This window comes from Balaenoptera borealis, assembly GCF_965194805.1.
Source record: "Balaenoptera borealis genome assembly, chromosome: 5".
NCBI classification, from domain to species: domain Eukaryota; kingdom Metazoa; phylum Chordata; class Mammalia; order Artiodactyla; family Balaenopteridae; genus Balaenoptera; species Balaenoptera borealis.
In genome coordinates, this window is record NC_138862.1 from 58,777,385 (window position 1) to 58,800,195 (window position 22,811).

At 38.0% G+C, this 22,811-nt stretch overlaps 1 protein-coding gene across 17 annotated transcripts in view; it reads left to right on the forward strand.

The window, feature by feature from the left end:
- The window catches only part of PHLDB2 (pleckstrin homology like domain family B member 2), a 229,574-nt gene that overhangs the window by 144,568 nt on the left and 62,195 nt on the right, over positions 1–22,811 (forward strand). For 16 of the 17 annotated variants that reach the window (XM_082394626.1, XM_082394625.1, XM_082394615.1 and 13 more), the window contains one exon: positions 21,027–21,410. In XM_082394626.1, the coding sequence (XP_082250752.1) occupies positions 21,027–21,410 (384 nt within the window). The remainder of the gene's footprint in view (positions 1–21,026; positions 21,411–22,811) is intronic. The other variant, XM_082394616.1, reaches the window with a different exon arrangement.

Below are 22,811 nucleotides of genomic sequence, written 5' to 3' on the forward strand. Positions count from 1 at the left end.
TTAAATTTATTCCCAGGTATTTTATTCTTTTTGATGTGATTTTAAACAGGATTGTTTTTTTGATTTCTCTTTCTGATAGTTCATCATTAGTGTATAGAAAAGCAAGAGATTTCTGTATATTAATCTTGTATCCTGCAACTTTACTGAATTCCTTTATTAGTTCTAATAGTTTTTTGTGGAGACTTTAGGGTTTTGAATATATAGTGTCATGTCATCTGCAAATAGTGACAGTTTTACTTCTTCCTTTCCCATTTTGATGCCTTTTATTTCTTTTATTATCTGATTGCTGTGGATAGGATTTCTAATACCATGTTAAATAGAAGTGGTAAGAGTGGGCATCCTTGCCTTGTTCCTGGTTGTAGAGGAAAAGCTTTCAGCTTTTCACCATTAAGAATGATGTTAGTTATGGGATTGTCATAAATGGCCTTTAATATGTTGAGATATGTTCCCTGTATGCCAACTTTGATGAGAGTTTTAATCATGAATGGTTGTTGAATTTTGTTAAATGCTTTTTCTATGTCTATTGAAATGGTTATGTGATTTTTATCTTTCTTTTTGTTAATGTGATGTATTGCATTCGTTAATTTGTGGATATTGAATCATCTTTGCATCCCTGGAATAAATCCTACTTGATCATGGTGTATGATCCTTTTTTATATATTGTTGAATTTGGTTTCCTAATATTCTGTTGAGGAGTTTTGCACCTCTGTTCATCAGAGATATTGGTCTGTAATTTTCTTTCTTTCTTTCTTTTTTTGTAGTGTCTTTGTCTGGTTTTGGTATCAGGGTAATGGTGGCCTCACAGAATTTATTTGGGAGTGTTCCCTTTTCTTCGATTTTTTGGAATAGTTTGAGAAGGATAGGTATTAGCTCTTCTTTATATGTCTTTTAGAGTTCCCCATGAAGCCATATGGTCCTGGACTTTTGTTTACTGGGAATTTTTTTTATTCTTCATTCAATTTCACCACTAGTGATTGGTCTGTTCAGATTATCTATTTCTTCCTTATTCAGTCTTGGAAGATTGTGTGTTTCTAGGAATTTATCCATTTCTTCTAGGTTGTACAATTTATTGGTTTATAACTGTTTATAGTGTTCTATTATGATTTTTTGTATCTCTGTGATATTGGTTCTTCTCTTTTGTTTCTTATTTTATTTGTGTCCTTTCTCTTTTTTTTTTAATGAGTCTGGCTAAAGGCTTATCAATTTTATTTATCTTTTAAACAATCAGCTCTTGGTTTCATGAATCTTTTCTATTTATTTTTGGTCTCTATTATATTTATTTCCTCTCTGATATTTATTATTTTCTTCCTTCTGCTGCCTTTAGGCTTTGTTTGTTCTTCCTTTTTTAATTCCTTTAGATGGCAGTTTAAGTTGTTTATTTGAGATTTTTCTTATTTCTTGAGATAGTCCTGTATTGCTATAAACTTCCCTCTTAGAACCACTTTTTCTGTGTCCCATAGGTTTTGGAAAGTTGTGTTTTGTTTTGTTTTTTAATTACTTATTTTATTTATTTTTGGCTGCGTTGGTTCTTTGTTGCTGCACATGGGCTTTCTCTAGTTGCCTCAAGCAGGGGCTACTCTTCATTGCAGAGTGCAGGCTTCTCATCGCGGTGGCTTCTCTTGTTGCGGAGCATGGGCTGTAGGTGCACAGGCTTCAGTAGTTGTGGCATGTGGGCTCAGTAGTTGTGGCTCGTGGGCTCTAGAGCGCAGGCTCAGTAGTTTTGGCACATGAGCTTAGTTGCTCCACGGCATGTGGGATATTCATGGACCAGGGATCAAACCCATGTCCCCTGCGTTGGCAGGCAGAGTCTTAACCACTGTGCCACCAGGGAAGTCCCTGTGTATTTATTTTCATTTGTCTCAGGGTATTTTCTGATTTCCTCTTTGATTTCTTCATTGGTCCACTGGTTTTTTAGTGGCATGTTGTTTAATCTCCACATGTTTGTGTTTTTCCCATTTTTTTCCCTGTAATTGATTTTTAGTTTCATACCATGTGGTTGAAAAAGATGCTTGATATAATTTCTAGACTCTTAAATTTGTTGGGATTCGTTTTGTTTCCTAGCATGTGATCTTTCCTGGAGAATGTTCCATGTGCACTTGAAAAGAAATGTGTATTCTGCTGTTTTTGAGCGGAATGTCCTGTAGATATCTGTTAAGTCCAACTGGTCTATATGTCATTTAAGACCATTGTTTTCTTATTGATTTTCTGTTTGGATGATCTGTCAATTGATGTAAGAGAGGTGTTAAAGTCCTCTACTTCTATTGTATTATTGTTAATTTCCCCCTTTATGTCTGTTAATATTTACTTTATATATTCAGGTGCTCCTATATTAGGTATATGTTAACTAATACAGGAGCACCTAAATATGTTAATGAGTGTTATATCCTCTTCTCATATTGATCCCTTTATCATCATATAATGCCCTTCTTTGTCTTTGGATATAGACTTTGTTTTAAAGTCTACTTTGTCTGATATGAGTATTACTACCCTAGCTTTCTTACATTTCCATTTTCATGAAATATCTTTTTCCATCCCCTCACTTTCAGTCTGTGTGTGTTTTTAGCTCTGAAGTGAGTCTCTTGTAGGCAGCATATAGATGGGTCTTGTTGTTTTTTTATCCAATCAGGCATCCTGTGTCTTTTGATTGGAGCATTTAGTTCATTGACACTTAAAGTGACTATTGATAAGTGTGTACTTCTTGCCATTTTGTTACATGTTTACTGGTTGTTATTGTAGTTCTTCTGTTTTTTCTCTTCTTTTAGTTTGTTCCCTTGTGGTTTGATGATTTTCTTCAGTGGTATGCTTGTGTTTCTTTCTGCTTAGTTTTTGTCTATCTATTGTAAGTTTTGATTTGTGGTAACCATGGGGTTCATATGTTGACCTATAAATATATCTACTTGTTCTAAACTGATAGTCATTTAAATTCAAACACATTCTAAAAGATCTACGTTTTTTACTCCCCTACCCCACTTTTGGGTTTTTGATGTCATATTTTACATCTTCATGTCTATCCCATAACTGTTTATTGTAGTTATAGTTGATTTTACAATTTTTGTCTTTTAATCTTCATGCTCGACTATTTAAGTAGTTGATCCACAATCTTTACTATATATTTGCCTTTATCTGTGGGATTTTTTTCTTTCCTATAAATTCTCACTTTTTGTTGTAGCCTTTTCTTTTCCTCTTAGAGAAGACCCTTTAACACTTCTTTTAGGGTCACTTTAGTATTGCTGAACTCTTAGTTTTTGCTTGTCTGAGAAGTTCTTTATCTCTCCTTCACTTCTGAATGATAACCTTGCTGGGTAGAGTGTCCTAGGTCTTAGGTTTTTCCCTTTCAGTACTTTAAATATATCATGCCATTCGCTTCTGGCCTGCAAAGTTTCTGCAGAAAACTGTATTTTTGATGTGTTCCTGGGGGGAGATGAGCTCAGCGTCCTCTTTCTCCACCATCTTGATCTCCCTGACATCCAAATATGTAATTTTTTAATTTCCATCAATTTTTGTTCTTCACGGTCTTCTTTCACTTTCTGGAACAATCAGACACTTCAGACAGAAGCCCTTAACTTAAGATATTGTAAACTGTATTTAAGCTGACACATCACAGAACATAATTACTATTGATATAAAAATGTTTGTCATAGTTATAATTGTTTGGTTGAACACAAATTTTATGTTTTTCTTAATCTTACACTGTATATGGAAGTAATCTTAGCTTATCTTTTCAGTAAACTAGTAAAGAAGTTCAGAGAAACTAATCTCTTTATGATAAAAGTAATCCAAACTTATTTTAAAGATGAAATTAAACTTGTATTATACTGTACACTGATAAGACAAGGCAAAGACATATAGCTGTTTTTTAAACCGAATCATCAAATCAGTGTTTGATGATTTGTGTAAGGATTCACTTTATTCATCTAAACTTGTTTTCTAAGGCAAAGAAAACTGCTTCTGAAGTCAACAGTTTTGAAGAGGAAGGTCTTTTCTAAAGGAGAACACATTTAAATTTTTAGAATTTCCTTTTTATTTTTTTGGAATTTTGGGAATGTTAGATTTATTTAAATGCTTATTAGTCTCTATAAACCAATCATAATAGAGTTCCTTTATTTTAATGTATTATTATCCTCAGGAAGTAGGAAAATATTTCACTCACACACAGTGATTTTTTTTTCTCAGTTACAGAGACTAGGCAAAAAAAATTGTCCTGATTTGAGTTCACAAATAGAAGAACAACAAACAAGTGAGAAATGACAACAAATAAATGCTCAGCCGTCTCTCACCAGAACAAGGGTAGCTTCCAGTTCTACGTGACAGTTCACCAAGTGGTCAGATCATAAAACCAGATTCCCAGTCATTGCACCGTCAGTGCAGATAACTATTGATTGTGTGCAATCCAAAACCCCAATCAGATGTAGACATGAATCAGAAACCCAGAGCAGGAAAACAAAAATTTCAGAAGATAGCGAGTCAGTGAAGGTAAAGTTCTACTGCCATATGGGGTTTACTCCAGGAGCCAAGAAAAGCTGTGCCTGGGCTTCCAGCCCATGAGCTATTCTTCATGAGCAGTACAGTTTAATTGACTCTACAGGATGAGTCCACTGGGACCTCCAAATTGTCAAAGCATAATTTTCAAAAAATAAACCCAACTCTTAGACAAATATAGAATTAATAGATGCCAAAGATTTATTGAATTCATTAATGAGGAAACCAAGCAGGATAAAGTTGATTCACTAAGCATAATTTCTGTAGTATTTTTTAGCTTGAGTTGTGATTATCCCAGTGTTTCATTTGGATTTTTTTACTTGTGTAATCTTTATTTGAAAACTCAAGGTAATTATATTGAGTATTAAAGGCTGAACCCTAATCATGAATCTCTAAGGACCTACTAATGGGGTACAACTATCCACAGTGAGTCAACATTAAATAGCTTCCAACTGCTGTGCTAGTTGAGTTGTTTTGTTTTCTATAATTTTTCTTCTTTCTTGCTCTAAGCTGCCAATTTTTCTTTTGTCATTAAGCCAGCCTCCTTTTTTAAATTTATGATTTTTAGAAACCAGATATCAAGACTTATTTAAAAATACTGCCAACTAAGAGTTACTAGGTGCAAGTGAGGTCTTAAGAGGGTCCTGTGTGCACGAAGTGTGTGCATGTCAGCTTATAGACCTTGTGACATCCTTCTGGGCTGGCCAGTGGTCATTTAAACTTCCCAGTTCTGAGCTGTTTTCCAAGTAGGGGAATGGATAAGGTACCTCTAGTGGGCTGGGATGCTGATCCTTTGACAAACTAGATGCTTGAAAGGCTAAAGAAATCATTACAAAGTAGACAGGATATTCTTTTATTTGTCTCATTTGATACCTGCCTCCCTTCCAGTAATACAGAGGTAGGGATGCCCATCTAGTTCATCTTACGGTCCAGGGCAGTTAAAGTCATTTTAGGAAGAAAAGGGGAAAATAAAAAACTTAAAGCAAACCCTACTGCTATTAAGAGTATTCATTTGGTTACATCACCAAAAGCATCTGTGTGCTATTGTGCAGAACCAATAGATTCCCACAAATTGAGTTGTAGCAATCCATTATTTTCTTTCTGGCTGATGACAGTCATCTGTGGTACCTTGATAAACAGTATTGTCACTGTTTAGAACTCTGTAGGGTCACACTTGGTGTTCATTTCTCCAGCAAGTTGTAATATGATGCCAGCTGTCATGAGGCACCATGGAATAAGGTTTTCTAACTTTTTACATATTCTGCCACCCCGGAGATGAGGTTGACTTTCTTTCAAGAAACGTAATAATACTTCCATGGTATTTATTATGTGAATAGGTGAAATGTCTGGGACAGTGATTCTCTACAATTTAGAAGATGTTTTGTTCTAATAGCGTTTCTGAAAGTGCTTTACAACTAAAGAATTTTAAGTTGCAAAGTGCTGGGACCATGCCTGTCTTGCTCACGGCTGTGCATCCACCTTGTAGCCAGATGAGTAGAGTATGGGAAACATTGCACACATGTTTTTAGAAAGAGTGAATGATATTCATTCTGGCTTTCCTTATTCTGTGGCCATAGGCTGCTCCCCTAGTTCCCAGACATCTCAAACTTAAGTTTACATACTTAGTTCTAGGTAACAGTGAAGCTCTCCACAAAAGAATGCAAATATCTCAGCATAAATGCATTCTTTTTACTTCCAGAAACAGAAAATTCTCTTCCACTTTTCAATTAAAAATAAAAAGATGAGAATGAGTTATTTTTCTTTATGCTGAAAAATTTGTAGCATTCTTTTTAAGAACTGGTGCTCTCCAGAATCATGCAAAACCAAGGCTTGTGGACTTTTGAGTAGACAATAGATATAATGTTTCTAAAATTAACTAAAAGTATAATTGAGCATATTTAAGGAGTTATATAAAATGGGATTTTATAAAATAAAAGTGTATGTTCTCTAATCTCCTTAAGGTGGTAAGACAGATACTATTTTAAAGACCAGAGAGTAAACAGGCTTTATAATTCAGTTCTATAATTAAGAAAATTTGGGAACTCAAGAAGAGTGAGCATTGTCAGGTGAGAGTTAGTCTACCTGTGGATGTGTTTTGCTTTTATATCTGCTTCTTGCTGCCTCTACTTGCTAGTGACTTCTGACCCCAAAAGACAGTTTGGTCATTCAGACCTTTTTGTACTGTAAATTTGACGACACCTCTTCACTGGAAGCAGAAAGGACAGTGTTATAAGAATGCCTATGGCTTCCTAGCCATCTTCCTTTTTTTCCTAAGAAGAATGTGTTTGAAATGTGAAGGCAAACTTAAGTATTGAAAACTATTTTGCACTCCCGTCTGACTTGAAAGGCATCTACTTCCTGATGTGGCCCTTCCTCTTGCTACATCCTGACTATAGTTTTAACTTAAAAAAAAAAACAAGGGTTGCAGTGGTGGGAAGTGAGTCAGTTAAACTGCAAATGGGGTGACAGGTTGGTTTACTAACCAAATAAATTTGATGGCTCACACTTTTTAAAGGGATATTTAGAAATTATGACCCTCTTCCTGTATTCTGGGTCAGAATGTCCATTCGTTAATTAATTGATTTAATCTTCAGGTTTGACATAAGCTTTAGAATGATTTGTTTCTGTGGAGCCTTGCTTTTCCTAGCTCTGATGTTTAAAGCAGCCAGTCAGTTCTCTGCCATTCTCTGCCCCCTTTACTTTCATGACTCGTTTGGATGGTTTGTAGAGTCTGACGTAGAAATACAATGTGAGCCATAAAGGTGAACCATGTGTTTTAAAATTTTCTTACATTGAGAAAAACTACAAAAAAAAAAAGATGAAATTAATTATAATATATTGGATATTGGTCAGCACAGGATTAGATTGGTAATACTGTCTACTTTCTAAATAAGCTATCCATTCTCTAAGACAACTTCTTTAATTTCTAATAAAATAAGAGTAACTCTATAACTAGTAGATAATATAAAGTAGACTGTTATCTATGGTCAGATCACCTTGGGTCATTAGAGAATAAAGACTTTATCTTTTAAATAGCAAATTGCTGGCATAAATGTAGATGTTCAGTAAATATTGAAGGAATTAATTCTTAGCAAATTAGAGTTGCCAACTGTCCCCAGTTAACTGAGAATAAAAAGTCTTTTTTTTTCTTCTTCAGTTGGAGGGCTAGATGGGTAGAAGAGGAATGGGAAGGGGAAAAAATAGCATTTAGCAATAATCTAGTGACTCCACATTGCGGAAAAACTGAGCCAAAGTCTTAGTGTAATTTTGTGTTAAAATAGTCCCCTATACTTGAGAGCAAACCCTAGGTTCTTGTTACAGTGACAGTACAAGCTCTTGCCTCTTGATGGTGCCACACATTTAAAAATCCCTGCTTAGAACTGAGGGATGTGTACTCTTCATCTTATGTAGCATAATTTAGCATTCTCGGGCTGAATGCCGAAATACACAATGTAACTTAGACTAAAAGGAGGCCCTGTATGCCACTATGTCTGGAAAAAGTCACATTCTTTTTTCAAAAATGATAAATCAATATAGAAAAATGTACAAACTACATGAACATTGGAAATACAGTATATCAATACCAACAGGTACATGGGAGAGGGGTGATGAGGGAGGACTATTGATTCTTCATAGGAAAAGTGATCCCCATATTTGTTGTTAAATTACTTAGTATTTCTAAATTAAATCCATTTATTGACCTGCCTGTTAAAAATATCTCATCAAAGATTAGATTTAGTGACTGTGCTGGCTAATTCTCATAATGAGAAATTTTCTTCCTTAGTTCTAGAAAAATTTATGGGGATATTTGCAGTGAAGACTATTTTTAAAGTTTGAGATTGATTCTTCAGAAAAAAAAAAAGAAAAAGATGAAGAAGTCCAAAATAAGTATTAGAAATCAAACACATTCATCACTTTTTCAATGGAAGAATTTTGATTCAGCCATCTCAATGTGTACGTTAAGACATATTAGAAGGCACTTTTTAAAAAAAGTTAATGTCTTTATTTTGCGGTAACTGTAGATTCCCATGCAATTAATTATAAGAAATACTGATAATTCAGAGAGGTCCTGTGCACCCTATACCCAGTTTCCTCCAGTGGTAACATCTTGCACACTCGAGTACAGTATCACAAACAGTGTTACCGAGTCCAAGTTCATACTGCTTGCCTCATGGCAGGCCAGTAAGTCAAGAGACAAGTGGTTGGAGCAAGGAATAGCAACTTTGTTGAGAAAGGCAGCAGACGGAGAAGATGGTGCACTAGTGCCCAGGAGACTCATCTTACCCCAGTTAGAATTCAGGCTTCTTTTATACTAAAAGGGGCAGGGGGTGGTTGGTTGTTGCATACTTCTTGGTGTTGGAACCTTTGTTCTTGCCGCTGTCCGTGTAGGTCAGTCATGATGTTCCTGTAAACCTCCAATAAGACAAATGGTATTCAGTGTTCTGCAACTTTGTATCTCGATATGAATGGGAAAGTATATTTTTAAAAGTCAGGCCCTTGAGAATGGCCTATCATGTATTTCAGGCTATAGGCAACATTCTTAACTTGTAGCAAAAGCAATAAAATACAAAGTTAAAGTAAAAGAAACAGATCTAACATGGAGTCAGATTTGTTCTTCCCTATTACACCAGGATATTGATGATGATGCAGTCAAGGTACAGAACAGTTTTAACACCACAAGGGTTTCTCCTGTTGCCCTTTTATAGCCACTCCTGCTTTCCTCCTACCCTCATCTCCTCCTCAACCCCTGGCAACCACTGGTCTGTCTTCCATTTCTATAATTTTGTCATTTCAAGAATGTTACACAAATATAATCACATACTGTGTAAACTTTTGCGTTTGGCTTTTTTCACTGCGTAATTCTCTAGCGATTGAGCCAGGTTGTTGATGTTGTTGCCTCTTCTTCAACTCTAAGTCTGGGATTTATGAGGCAAAAGAAAATCCCAGGGAACCTGTCTCTGTGCTTTTCCTTGAGTCCCTACTTTCCTAACTGATCTGCTGCCTTCTCTCCATTTTTCAGGGTCTTATGCTTGTCTTATATTTAAAATGTCCAAGGTTCTTAGTAGTACTTAGTGAGAAGAATAGGGAAAAGGACCTCTACACCATCTTCCCAAAAGCAGAAATCGGTGAGACTGGTTTTTGAAAGTTCAGAATAGCCAAGAACTTTGCTCTGGTGAAGTCTAATTGACTGTAAGGGGGAAATATTTCTGTGGGGGCATGTTTTATAAAAGAATTTTGGTTTGGAAAAATTGATGTTTTTCTGATTCAAAATGGCTAAGACCCTATCCCAGCTCTGGGATTGTAATTCAGATTTTGAAAAAATAATTTTAAGAAAATGCTAAAAGTACAGTTAAAAAGAACAAGTTTCTTCAGACATGTATTATTCTTTCATTTTGATTATAGAATAACAGAGGCAGAACTTTGAAAGTTTGTCTTTTCCATCAGCTCATGAAGACCAAGGCCTAAATCATGTTAGTCAGAGATTGCAATTTTTGAAAGTTGTCTTGGGAGAAAGGAAAATATTGTTACTTTCCTAACAGCTCAAATAAAGAAGACCTGTCATTGTTTATTTTGTATTTCTATATATAAAACTTGCTAGCATGCTTTTTAAATTTTAACACATAGTATTTCCCATGAGATGTATCTCCCATCAATAGTTGCATTGCAGTACTTTCAGTTGATATGGGATAGCCCAGTCTCTTTTTTTCACTTGTTAGACTTTCTTACTTTTTTACTCCACCAACTTCTTTGTGCATTAAAAAAAAGAGAGTTTATTTTTTTTTAGGATAGATTTTCAAGTGTGAAGATTGAGTTTTCATACCTCTCATGAACTGGTTTTGATTGAACAAAATAAAATATTACATAATATTCTAAAAGTATTTCAATGGATTGTATATTGTAAACTGTGGTCTTTCAGGAGAAACAACAACAACAACAAAACAAAACAAAAAGATCCTCTGGAACTTAGTTAAGCCAAGGTGAAAATGTAAAGAAATGACAGTACTATTGGACTTTTGTTTTGTCATGTTTTCTTTAATGGTATAGAACAATAGCATAATTTCTTTAACAGGAGGGACTCAGACACCATGTAGATTTTCTTCCGAAATCCTGTCCATGTAAGAGGAAACATATCTGACATATTTTTCTTACACACTGTGGAAATTATGATTATATTGATCACATGAATTTCATTTCTTTACAGCCAATGTTTTTCAGTCTCTAGGGAGAAGTGTATTATTTTCCACCTTAAACTTTCTGAGTAACAGCAATAATGTTATGTAGTCATTCATAATGGACATTTTCTTTCAAATGGCATCTTGTAATATTTTAAGAGTAGGTCACCACAAGACTGATATTTTATAAAAGTAAAACTTATCAAAACTCGCATGTCTGTCAGTTGATTTTAAATGGCAAAATGATGCAAAAAAGGCATCAGGAAAGGACTAAAATACAGAAGATCCTAGTTAGATGGTCAGAGATTAACTTGAGTCTGCCTAGCAAATGCAAGGAATAAATAGAGGTGGAAAAAGCAAGTTGAGAAAACATTCTTGGATTAAAAAGTAACAGGATTAATTTAATCAAGTGGTAGTATTTTAGGACATGCCTGATATAAATGAGAATAAAAATAAACATTACCTAGGGCTTCCCTGGTGGCACAGTGGTTAAGAATCCGCCTGCCAATACAGGGGACATGGGTTCGAGCCCTGGTCCGGGAAGATCCCACATGCCACGGAGCAACTAAGCCCGTGTGCCACAACTACTGAGCCTGCACTCTAGAGCCTGTGAGCCACAACTACTGAAGCCCGCACGCCTAGAGCCCGTGCTCCTCAACAAGAGAAGCCACCCCAATGAGAAGCCCACGCACCGCAATGAAGAGTAGCCCCCGCTCACAACTAGATAAAGCCCGTGCACAGCAACGAAGACCCAACACAGCCAAAAATAAATAAATAAAATAAATAAATTTATTTTAAAAATAAATAAATAAATAAACGTTACCTCAGCATACACATGTATTATATGTAATTCATATATATTATTAAGTTATGAAACTAATATTTAAATATATTTTATAAATGTGTTAATAATTAAACATTATATACTTATATTCATACATATTTTTTAAAGTATAAGCTCTTTCTAGAAGAGGGACACAGCTAAAAATAATAGTAGAGGCAAGCAGGTTTAAGGGAGCTGTGAGTATTAGTAATTTTTTAAAAAATGATCAGGAGTGTGAGCATACATTTATGAAATGAGATGAAAAGAACTGAATTTCTTTGGGTATGAGCAAAGGCAGGATGTGATAAACTCCTCAGGTATTTGAATGAGGCATGTACTCACAGGGCAGGGACAATGATTATCTCTGGCATTTAAGGTGGAGCCAGGGGCAACCTGGAATAGAAACCTGGGTTTTATGTCAAGGGTGAAGTGTGCACTGGATAGGAGATGAATTTTTTGGAAGGTAGTTCTTTCTAGAAGCTACTCCACTGGACTTATGCTGTAGGGAATATATGTTGCTCTGTAACAGTGGGGATAGAGGGACCAAATGGCAGTGAGTGACAGAAAAAATTCCTTCCTCCCCGGGTTACCATGGCGACTGGGCTCAGGCACGTGATCTACCATGGGGAGGCATTTTGGGCAATGAGGGCGTTCTGTCTCTTTCCAGATTGGCAAAGGAACCCCATAGATTCGTGAATTTTCAGGGAGCCATTTGGCTGCATAACATATTTTTCCTGTATTTCCTCTGCCTGAAAATAATTGGATTTGTTTTTCAGGTTTGTTTGTTAACCAGGATTAGAGATGGTTCCCCAGGGCCCACAAGACAATTGTCTATTTCACATCATGTTTTAATGGGAACCATCTCTAATCCTGGTTAACAAACACTGAGGACCCGCTCAGGCACCAATTGTAAACTTTATAGTATAAAGTGTATGAAAGGTTCTCATACACAAGCTCTTATTGGTTTCTCCAAGAACTTAAGGGTAGGCGCTAATTTTACAGTCTCTGTTTTACAGACCAGGTAATAACTAGAAAGATTGAGCTTCTGTGTTATGGATCTGGTAAGTCCAGAACTTCAAATCCAAATAAATGTTCTTTCCGCTTAATCAAACTTAGCACAGATTCTGCCCTGAAAATCCAGTGGTTCTGTGAGAGGGAGAAGCCATTTTACCCCACAGATCATTAAAATATAAGATGACAGAGAGAGTTACCAAGCTCCCTTCATGAAAATATCTTTATTTCAAAGTGCTTCTCCTGTTTCTGGTCACTTTACCCCTAATTTTCCTGGAGAAGTGGGAGGTGCCCCCTTCTCTTACTGTGTGTCCAGTCCGCACAAATGCAGGACACACTGCCCCAGACTGCAGAGGGCTGGGGTTGATGGGAAATGACGTGTTGAACATTGGCAACTTCTTTGAGATCGGGAGTGTGGGGTGGTGGGGCATGAAGGAAGGAAGGGAAGTAGAAGGGTAGAGCTACTGCGTCATCTGATAAAGATAATTAGTTGTTTAATTGATAATGTAATTGTTATTGGGGGTGTAGGGAAGGGGTTTGAGTACATTTTCAGACAGAGGAGAAGGAGTCAATAGAGGGGAAATAAGAGTGTAGGAGAAGGGATAATTAATAGACCAAAGCCACAAAGGAGGTGGGAGAGAAATGGATGCAATGGTGCAAGCAGGGGGCTTTGCCTTGGAAAGACTGAGGGACGCTCCTTAGGCAACTGAGTTAATTCAATTCTTTTATTGTGTTTACTGTGTCCCAGACAGCATTCTAAGTGCCAGCTATCTATATATATTTTTTAAAATCTTCACAACCACCCTGTAAGGTAGATACTCCAGTAATCCCCTGTTCTATACATGAGGAACTAAGACTCAGAAAAGCTAAATGACTTGCCCAGGGCCACACAAGTAGCTATGGAAGCAGCATTCAAACCCAAGCAGGCTGGCTCCAAAGTTCATGCTTTTAACCACTATGGTACAGTGAGGAAAGGAGGACCAGCTAGATAAAGATGATAGAGGAGGGAAGTTTAGGGAGTTTAAGCAAGATAGCCTTGATCTCCTTAGGCAGTGTTTGTGCATTTGAGTGTACTGAGTATATTTGAGAAACAGGTACTGAAAACTGACTGAGTGGTAAGTTGCCCTAGTTATTTGCATATGTCTTACTCTCCCTCAGTACTGGGTTGTCCATTACTATGGAAGGAGAACAGGTGTATGTGATACGATGTCCTAATAGTAATCTGTGTGTAACAAATGTTTGTTGATCAATTAGTAGCTGTCACATTATTAGTAACTCTCTAAATAACTTGCAGTTGCCTCCAGAACAGATACAGTCACACAAAACCATTACTCTTTTGTTTGTCAGATGTGCCTCTTTCCAGCTCAGCCCTTCTGATGGCACACATGCACATCTATTTAAACTCAGGGTGGCAGAATAAAGTACTTTCCTGACCACAAGCCTGAAGGTAGACTTCCCGGCCAGTTTATAAAATAAAATAAAATAATCTTAGCTAGATATTAAACTGACTTCCATGAAGATAATTTGTAAAACCAAACAATAAAAACTCCTTACTTATGTATACAATTTCTTAATCAGATCTTTTGTCCTCAACTGATGAAAACAATACTAAGGCAATGTTTGGGTAAGTGTAAAGCCAATTACAAGGTTGAAAGGCACAGTCTCCAAGACCAGCCCTCACTTCTGACACTAACTGCAAGTTCAAGGTGTTCCCCAGACCACTCTCAGGTTCAATAATTCCATAGAAAGACTGACAGAACCCACTGAAAGCTATTATAGTCACGATTATTGTTTGTTACAGGGAAAGGCTACAGACAAAGATATGCTGAAGGAAGAGATATATAAAGCAGAGTCAGACGTTTCCAAGTGTGAAGCTTCCACTGTCCCCTCCCTTTGGTGTCAGGATGCGTTACTCTACTTTCATTGGTGTGTGATAGCACACATGGAGTAGGCCACCAAGGAAGCTTACCTGAACTTTGGTGTCCAGAGTTTTTATTGGACTTCATCACACAATCCATAGTTGATTGATCGCCCACGTTATTAATCTCTGTCTCCAGGTCGATTGATACCACATGACCCAAAGCACCCACGCGAAATCACACGGTTGGTGTTTCTGGAGTGTCCAGTCCCCACCCTAAGATTATCTGGTGTGGCCAAACTTGCCCTAATGAACAAAAACACTCAGATCAGGTATGAAGTAGATTACTTTCCAGAAGCCAACAGCAGAGGCAGACTTCTCTTTGGGCAAAGTCAAATTCTTTATTATATAGCAAGTGTATCTCAAAAGCTTAATGCAGGGGCTTCCCTGGTGGCGCAGTGGTTGAGAGTCTGCCTGCCAATGCAGGGGACATGGGTTCGAGCCCTGGTCTGGGAAGATCCCACATGCCGCGGAGCGACTAGGCCCGTGAGCCACAATTGCTGAGCCTGCGCGTCTGGAGCCTGTGCTCTGCAACAAGGGGGGCCGCGATAGTGAGAGGCCCGTGCACCGCGATGAAGAATGGCCCCCACTTGCCGCAACTAGAGAAAGCCCTCGCACAGAAACGAAGACGCAACACAGCCATAAATAAATAAATTAAAAAAAAAAAAAAAAAAAAGGCTTAAAAGCTTAACGCAGCATAGATCTGTTTCTCCTTCATACCCCATGGCCAGCTTGGGGTGAATGAGTCCTCTGCTCCACAGTTCCTCACTCAGGGCCCAGACTGATGGAACCAACATCATCTGGGGTGTCACACTGCCATGACAAAGTCAGGCATGTAATGAATCCTGTGCTGGTTGTTCAGGCAGAAGTGACACTTGTTGCTTCTCACATTTCATTGGCTGATGCAAGTTTGACTGTCATATCCAGTTTGGGGGTTGGGAAGAGAAGAACCATTTTATTCTGTGCCCAGAAAGAAGAGGACTGATCTTAAAAGCCCCAGGGATTTATCTCTGCCCTAAGGGATTTATCTCTAAAAACAAATAGACCCACAGAAAGGACTTTTAGCCATTGCTTCTGTTTTTCCTCTTTATTGACCTACCTAATTGAGACATCAGAGTTTGATCGTGGAATCCTGGAAATTCTGCTTACTTGCTGTCAGCTCCAGCTCTTCTCATTCTGCCATCCACTTCTCGACCAAGGACTCTGACTCTTGCTGGTATACCCTATGAATTTATTCCCAAAGTTTATTTAGGGTATTGGGATCTAACGAGTCCTGATATGAAGAGGAAGAAATTTGGCCCATTTCTTGCATGTACCTCATCCCTCTTCCTCCAAAGAACCCCATCTCTCTAGCCACATAGTAGTTGCTGATCTCTGAGCATACTACGAGAATCCATGACTCTATGCCTTTGATTATATGTTTCCTTTACAGAAATGCCCTGCCCACCTGTCCAACAGACCAGACTCATATTTATCCTTGAGGACTCAACTCACATTTCTTTTTCTGTAATTTTTGTGCATTGCTTTCCCATAAAAGACTCCATTGGCTTTTGGTACACCTCTGTTATCACTGTTTCTTTAATCGATTGACTATTTGTGCCTCTTGTTAAAGATTTGAGGGTAGAAATGCTGTCTTTTTTCCTCTTTGTATCCCCAGTACATTACGGGGCAGAGTAACTTAATAGATTGTTATTGAACTGAAGATATGGAAACATTGAATCCCTAGAGTTAACAGAAGAGAGAGGTCTTTTTTATCAGTTATAACAGGTCTTCTTAACTAGAGAAAAATCTCCTTTCAACTAAATTATTTCTAACCATTAAAGGTTAACCCTTTGTTTTATGTAATAAATGACCTAACATATATAATTATAAAAGAAGGATTTTCTTTTTTTTTCCTTGAGGTTTTTTTTTTATTGAAGTATAGTTGATTTATAATGTCCCGTTAGTTTCAGATGTACCCAGTGATTCAGCTTTATATATATGTATAATATGTAATGTATATATTCTTTTTCAGATTCTTTTCCCTTATAGGTTATTACAAAATACTGAGTATAGTTCCCTGTGCTATACAGTAGGTCCTTGTTGGTTATCTATTTTATATATAGTAGTGTGTATATGTTAATCCCAAACTCCTAATTTATCCTTCCGCCCTCCTTTCCCCTTGGTAACCGTAAGCTTGTTTTCTATGTCTGTGGGTCTATTTCTTTTTTGTAAATAAGTTCATTTGTACCTGTTTTTTTTTAGAGTCCACATATAAGCAATATCATAAGATATTTGTCTTTGTCTGACTTCACTTAATATGATAATTCTAGGTCCATTCATTTTGCTGCAACATGAATTTCATTCTCTTTTATGGTTGTGTAATAATTCCATTGTGTATATACACCACATCTTTTTTTTTTTTTTAAATTAATTAATTTATTTATTTTTGGCTGTGTTGGGTCTTCGTTTCTATGTGAGGGCTTTCTCTAGTTGTGGCAAGAGGGGGCCACTCTTCATCGCGGTGCACGGGCCTCTCGCTATCGCGGCCTCTCTTGTTGTGGAGCACAGGCTCCAGACGCGCAGGCTCAGTAGTTGTGGCTTGCGGGCCTAGTTGCTCCGCGGCATGTGGGATCCTCCCAGACCAGGGCTCGAACCCGTGTCCCCTGCATTAGCAGGCAGATTCTCAACCACTGCGCCACCAGGGAAGCCCCACATCTTCTTTATCCATTCATCTGTCGATGGACACTTACCTTGCTTCCATGTCTTGGTTATTGTAAACAGTGCTGCAATGAATATTGGGGTGCATCTTTCTTTCCAAATTATAGTTTTCTCCAGATATATGCCCAGGAGTGGGTTTGCAGTATCATATGGTAACTCTATTTTTAGTTTTTTAAGGAATCTCCATACTGTTCTCCATAGTGGCTGTTAAAAGAGGGATTTTAACAAAGATTTCACCTGTGCTTAAGTATCAGCACTTGATTTTCTGCATAATTTATTTCTATATTATATTCACAGTCCTAGGGCCTAGACTGGCTGCTGTTGATTACGAGGGGACTGGATGGGTTCAGGAGATGGAAGAGTTTCCTGACCGAGGACTGTGAACTGAAGTGGGTCAGTGCCAGACACATTCCTCTGAAAAAGAAAGAAAGCTCTGAGGTCAAAAGCCATACACTCGGCCCACAACATTTTTTTTAACCACTAAGGAAAAGAATTGTGCACCATTTTCTTCAGGTATATTTGTTAAGCTCTTGTGTCCCCTTCAAAGCTTTCTTTGATACATGGAGTTGGAGGAAAGGGAAAATGGAGAGAGAGAGAAAAAATTAAAATGTATTTTAAATAATTTAATTCAAAGGGACCTACGTTCTAAACCCTTAACACCAATGTTTTGGGCCATTTAGATATTTGGGCTCTCTACTGGTGCCTTTTCAAGAGAATGTGCAGTGGATTGCTGGTTTGGAAAGGTGGGTAGGAATTGGAGATGTCAAAGAGGGTAGCCTCCTAATTCATTAGGTTGTTAGGTGAAGCGTCAAAGAAAATTGAATTTTAGGAAGAGAGCCACACATCTCAGGTTGCCATTCCCAGTTTGCGCTTGCTGTCCCAGCGTAATTATTAATAGTGCCCTATTTGATTCTCAAAAGTGTCCTGTGTGGAATGGCCGCCCTCGTTTTAGGTCATGCAGAGTAGAGAATATTCGCGTGGTGAATGGGAAAGATGAAGAGGGCTCAAGGGAGAGTTATGAGGGTAAATTCTGTGCAGGGTTTCCTTAAAAGGCTTCTCGTGCTTTCTGAAATGCCTCACAGACTTTCTTCTGACGCACTTCTCATCATCAGTTTATTTTTCTTTGATGCAGTTCTTGCGGGGCCGGTGTGTCTCAGCACGGCCTGGATTTCTGTTAGACTCGTGGGCAGCAGTCCTGCATCCATGTGTGATTCAAACCTGAACAGATCGGCTGTGAATGGGGTGATAAGAATAGAGAGAAGCACATAGCAGTAGACCAAACTTCCTGTGTACCCGCCTTTGAATACTGTTTCACTGTCTGAAATAGCATTCATCTTTTGGCTGGGATCATTTATTTCCTCTGGAATTAAGCAATGGCATTGGCAGCAGAAGAAACTATTTTGGGAAGGAGATGTGGGAGGAATTTTGCTATGTATGACAGGCTGGGCAGAAGTACCTTTCATGCTTTTGAGGACCGCACTGTTCATCAGTGCCCTGGTAAAGAGAAACTGACAACTTTCCGATAATCCCAAATGTAATGCATGTTGAGGTGAACGCATACACACTGTCATCTATGAAGATTAGCAAAGACTGAGTTTAGATGCTTCAACTTAATTCACCTACGTGGCAGAAAGAGAACTTTTCTTTGGAGATTAGCCTCTGATGCAGATGCTTTTGAGAAGGGGTAAAATATAACATCTTGTTCCTGTCCCCTTCCTCACATACGCCCTTGCAGTTGTCTTTGCATATTCACATGCAGACTTTTCTAGACTGTTGGAGTTTAAAATAAGGCAATGAATGCTGTGTGTCCCCCCGCCCCCGCTTCCCCACAAAGCTGAGGTGGGTAGGGCTTGGCAGCTGGTAGCGGCTACAGAGATAAATAAGCATCAGGGCTCCTGGATGGACAGCCTGCAGAAGCGCCTGGGATGAGGTTGTGCAGGCGAGTGCCTTCCCTGGGACGAGGCCATGAGGATGGAGCTGCAGCTGGAGTCCAGAAGTTCAGGCAGTGAAAGGGAGGTGGGGCTTATAAGAACCCGTTTAAGAGTCCTTTTGATCAAGCTGTTGCATTTTTGGGGTGGGGAGAGTACTTTAGAGGACAGATGAAAGTCATTTCATGCTATTTTGTCATTTAATGGATGTATTTAATGAAAACCAGGGAATTATGTTAGTCTGTTCCTATTTGACTTGTCTATTTGATACTCTTCCGCTAATAAAGAGAACTACCTTCGGAATTTTGTTTTTCCAAATTTTCTGCAATTAGATATTAAAAACAGCAGCCCAGGGCTGCTTAACACTTTTCTATTTTGTTACTGATAACCAGTTTGGAAAACTTTTTTCTTTTCTTTTTTTTTTTTTTTAAATTAATTTTTATTGGAGTATAGTTGCGTTACAATGTTGTGTTAGCTTCTACTGCACAACAAAATGAATCAGCCGTATATATACATATATCCCCTCCCTTTTGGATTTCCCTCCTGTTTAGGTTGGAAAACATTTTTCTATGGAAGGCTTTTGAATTCTCTTTTCAATGTGGTAGATGTAATAACCAAAGATGTTTTTTGCTATTTTATTTTTTTCTTTTCACTTTGGCAGTTGGGCTAATGTGAAAGGTGAAGATGTTGAGATTCCCCACTCCAAAGAGTGCTGTCTAGGTTTATGATAAGCATTTTGTAAACTATATCTCCTTGTTCACAAATGTATAGTAAGTTCACTTAAAGTCAAAAATCATAAATACCTACGTGTTTTACATGGGGAGCTTGGTGAAGTGTCAGTTAGTGGTACCATTATAGACATCAATGGCCTTATATTAATTTTTTTTAGACAAATAAACTATCATTTTATTTTCCAGCTAAATGATTCAAAGATTTAATGATCTCAGAATTTGAAATATGTTGCTGTCTTTCTATCTGGACGTGACGTTAAATGTTCTTCATCTTCTTGCGACATTCTCTTTTTTTAAAAATCATGTCAATTTTTCATTTGAGAAATTGGTGGGAAAGACCTTTATATGGTGACAAGACATAAAAAAGAGTGTTAAAAAATTTGAAGCATTTCAAGCAAAAATTGAAGACCTAGTTATTAAGCCTTTCAAATTAAGCCTTTTCTAAAGTAGCATTTTTCTTTTGTGTGTCTAAACAGTAGAATGATATTTCTATAGGAAGTTAGAGAATTAATTTTTTTTAATAGTTTTTTAAGAAATTTGTTTATTTTAGGCTGTGTTGGGTCTTCGTTGCTGCATGCAGGCTTTTTCTCTGGTTGCGGTGAACGGGGGCTACTCTTCGTTCGTTGTGGAACATGGGCTGTAGGCGCATGGGCTTCAGTGGTTGTGGCACACGGGCTCAGTAGTTGTGGCTTGCGGGCTCCAGAGCACGGGCTCAGTAGTTGTGACACATGGGCTTAGTTGCTCTGCGGCATGTGGGATCTTCCCAGACCAGGGCTCGAACCTGTGTCCCCTGCATTGGCAGGCGGATTCTTAACCACTACGCCACCAGGGAAGCCCTAGAGAATTAATTTTAAACTCAAATATTAAGTCTGCAGTGATGAAAGAGCTAGATATTGTTGAAGGTGGATAGTAGAGGGAGGGAAGGGGGTGAGATTTTTAAAAGGAGATTAAACAAAAACATTTGAAGTGTTTGGAGAATTGATAAATCAAGGAAGGTCGCGCTGAGTGCTAGTATGTGCTAGGATCAGCACTGGGATATACAAATAAAGAATTGAATTTGAGAGGAAAATCAGGCATTGTTAACCCAGGTTTCATCTGGATTTATAAATGGGTTCATCAAAGATGATGAAAAACATCACCAGCCAAGTATCTGTGGGATTATGTGTGGGTTGAATTCACCAGGGGTCCCAGCCTCTTCTGTCTTTTTATTCGGAGTTGTCTCCTTCTCACAAACTCACTGACCTTCCCTCCTCTGTGTTCTAGGAGAGACAGCGTCTGGAGACCATCCTCAGTCTCTGTGCTGAGTACACAAAGCCTGACAGTCACGTGTCCACTGGCACCACCGTGGCAGATGTACAGAAAATCAATAAGGAACTGGAGAAGCTGCAGCTCTCTGACGAGGAGTCCGTGTTTGAAGAAGCCCTGGTGAGCCCTGACACCAGATACAGGTGCCACCAGAAAAGCTCTCTCCACGATGCAGACCTGGCAGGCTTCGGGAGCCTCAGTCAGGGTAGCGCCAGCTTCCTTTCCCTCAGGAGCTCCAGGAATGATGAACTGATCAGGGACCTCACCAGGACTCCCCCACCGCCCTCCTCTGCCTTTCTGAAAGCTTCCAGCGAGTCTGCTTATCTAAGTATCCTACCAAAGGTAAAGCCGGCCACACACACAGATTAAATTTAGGGCCTGGACCATGCATCTGCACTGTCCTAGACACTAGAGGTTTTATCCTGGTTGTTTTCCAAAATGTTTTCAGCAAAGCTTCAATTTAAGAGGTAATTAGCTAAGCAAGGTGCAGCAAATTAGGGTGTTTACTATAAAGTAACAAATTTGCACTCTAGAAAATGTAGCAGTACAGAAAAGTATAAAGAAAAACAATTTCTCTTCTCCCTGCCCCCTCCAGTTGTACACCTGAGAGAGAAAAACACAAAGTATCTTACGTGCCTTCCCAATATTTCTGTGCATATATGGCCGTATATTATAAGCCTAGACATACATATATAGAAGTATAGTGTTCTGTACGATTTTTTTTTTTCCCTCACTGAATGTCTGGAGCATCTTTGCATATTACTATACACAGTTCTGCCTCATTCTTTGGTTGACTAGTATCTTTTCAAATTACTGTTTTTTGTTTTCTTCAGATTATACCCAGGATTGGAGTTGCTGGATCATATGGTAGTTCTGTTTTTAGCTTTTGGGGGGAAACTCCATACTGTTTTCCATAGTGGCTCTACCAGTTTACATTCCCACCAACAGTGTATTAGGGTTCTCTTTGCTCGACATTCTTCCCAATACTTGTTATTTGTGGACTTTTTGTTGTTTTCTGACAGGTATGAGGTGATATCTCACTGTGGTTATGATTTGCATTTTTCTGATGACTAGCAATGTTGAGCATCTTTTCATGTGCCTGTTTGCCATCTGTATGTCTTTTTTAAAAAAATGTCTATTCAGGTCTTCTGCCCATTTTTTTTTTTTTTTTTTTTTTTTTTTTTTAATAGCAATTTCTTTTTAAATGTCCATATATTTTTCAAAACTTGGGTAACAGATAAAACCTCAGCAAATTCTAAAAAAAATAAAAGGTACAGATTTTCTGACCATAATTCAATAACAGTAAAATTGAATAGCCAAGGAGAACAATAAAAATAAAAAGCTCTCTGTGGGATTTCCCCGGCGGTCCAGTGGTTAAGAATGTGCGCTTCCACTGCCAAAGGTAAGCTGCCCATTTTTTAATTGAGTTGTTTTTCTGATATTGACTTATATGAGCTGTATATTTTGAATATTAACTCCTTATTGGTCATATCATTGCAAATATTTTCTCCCATTCAGTAGGTTGTCTTTTCATTTTGTTGATGGTTTCCATTGCTGTGCAAAAGCTTTTAAGTTTAATTAGGTCCCATTTTGGGGGCGGTGGGGGAATCCAATTAAATTTTGGTGGAGACTTCAGGGTTTTGTGTATATGGTCATGTCATCTGCAAATAGTGACAGTTTAACTTATTCTCTTCTAATTTGGATGCCTTTTTATTTCTTTTTCTTGTCTGCTTGCTGTGGCTA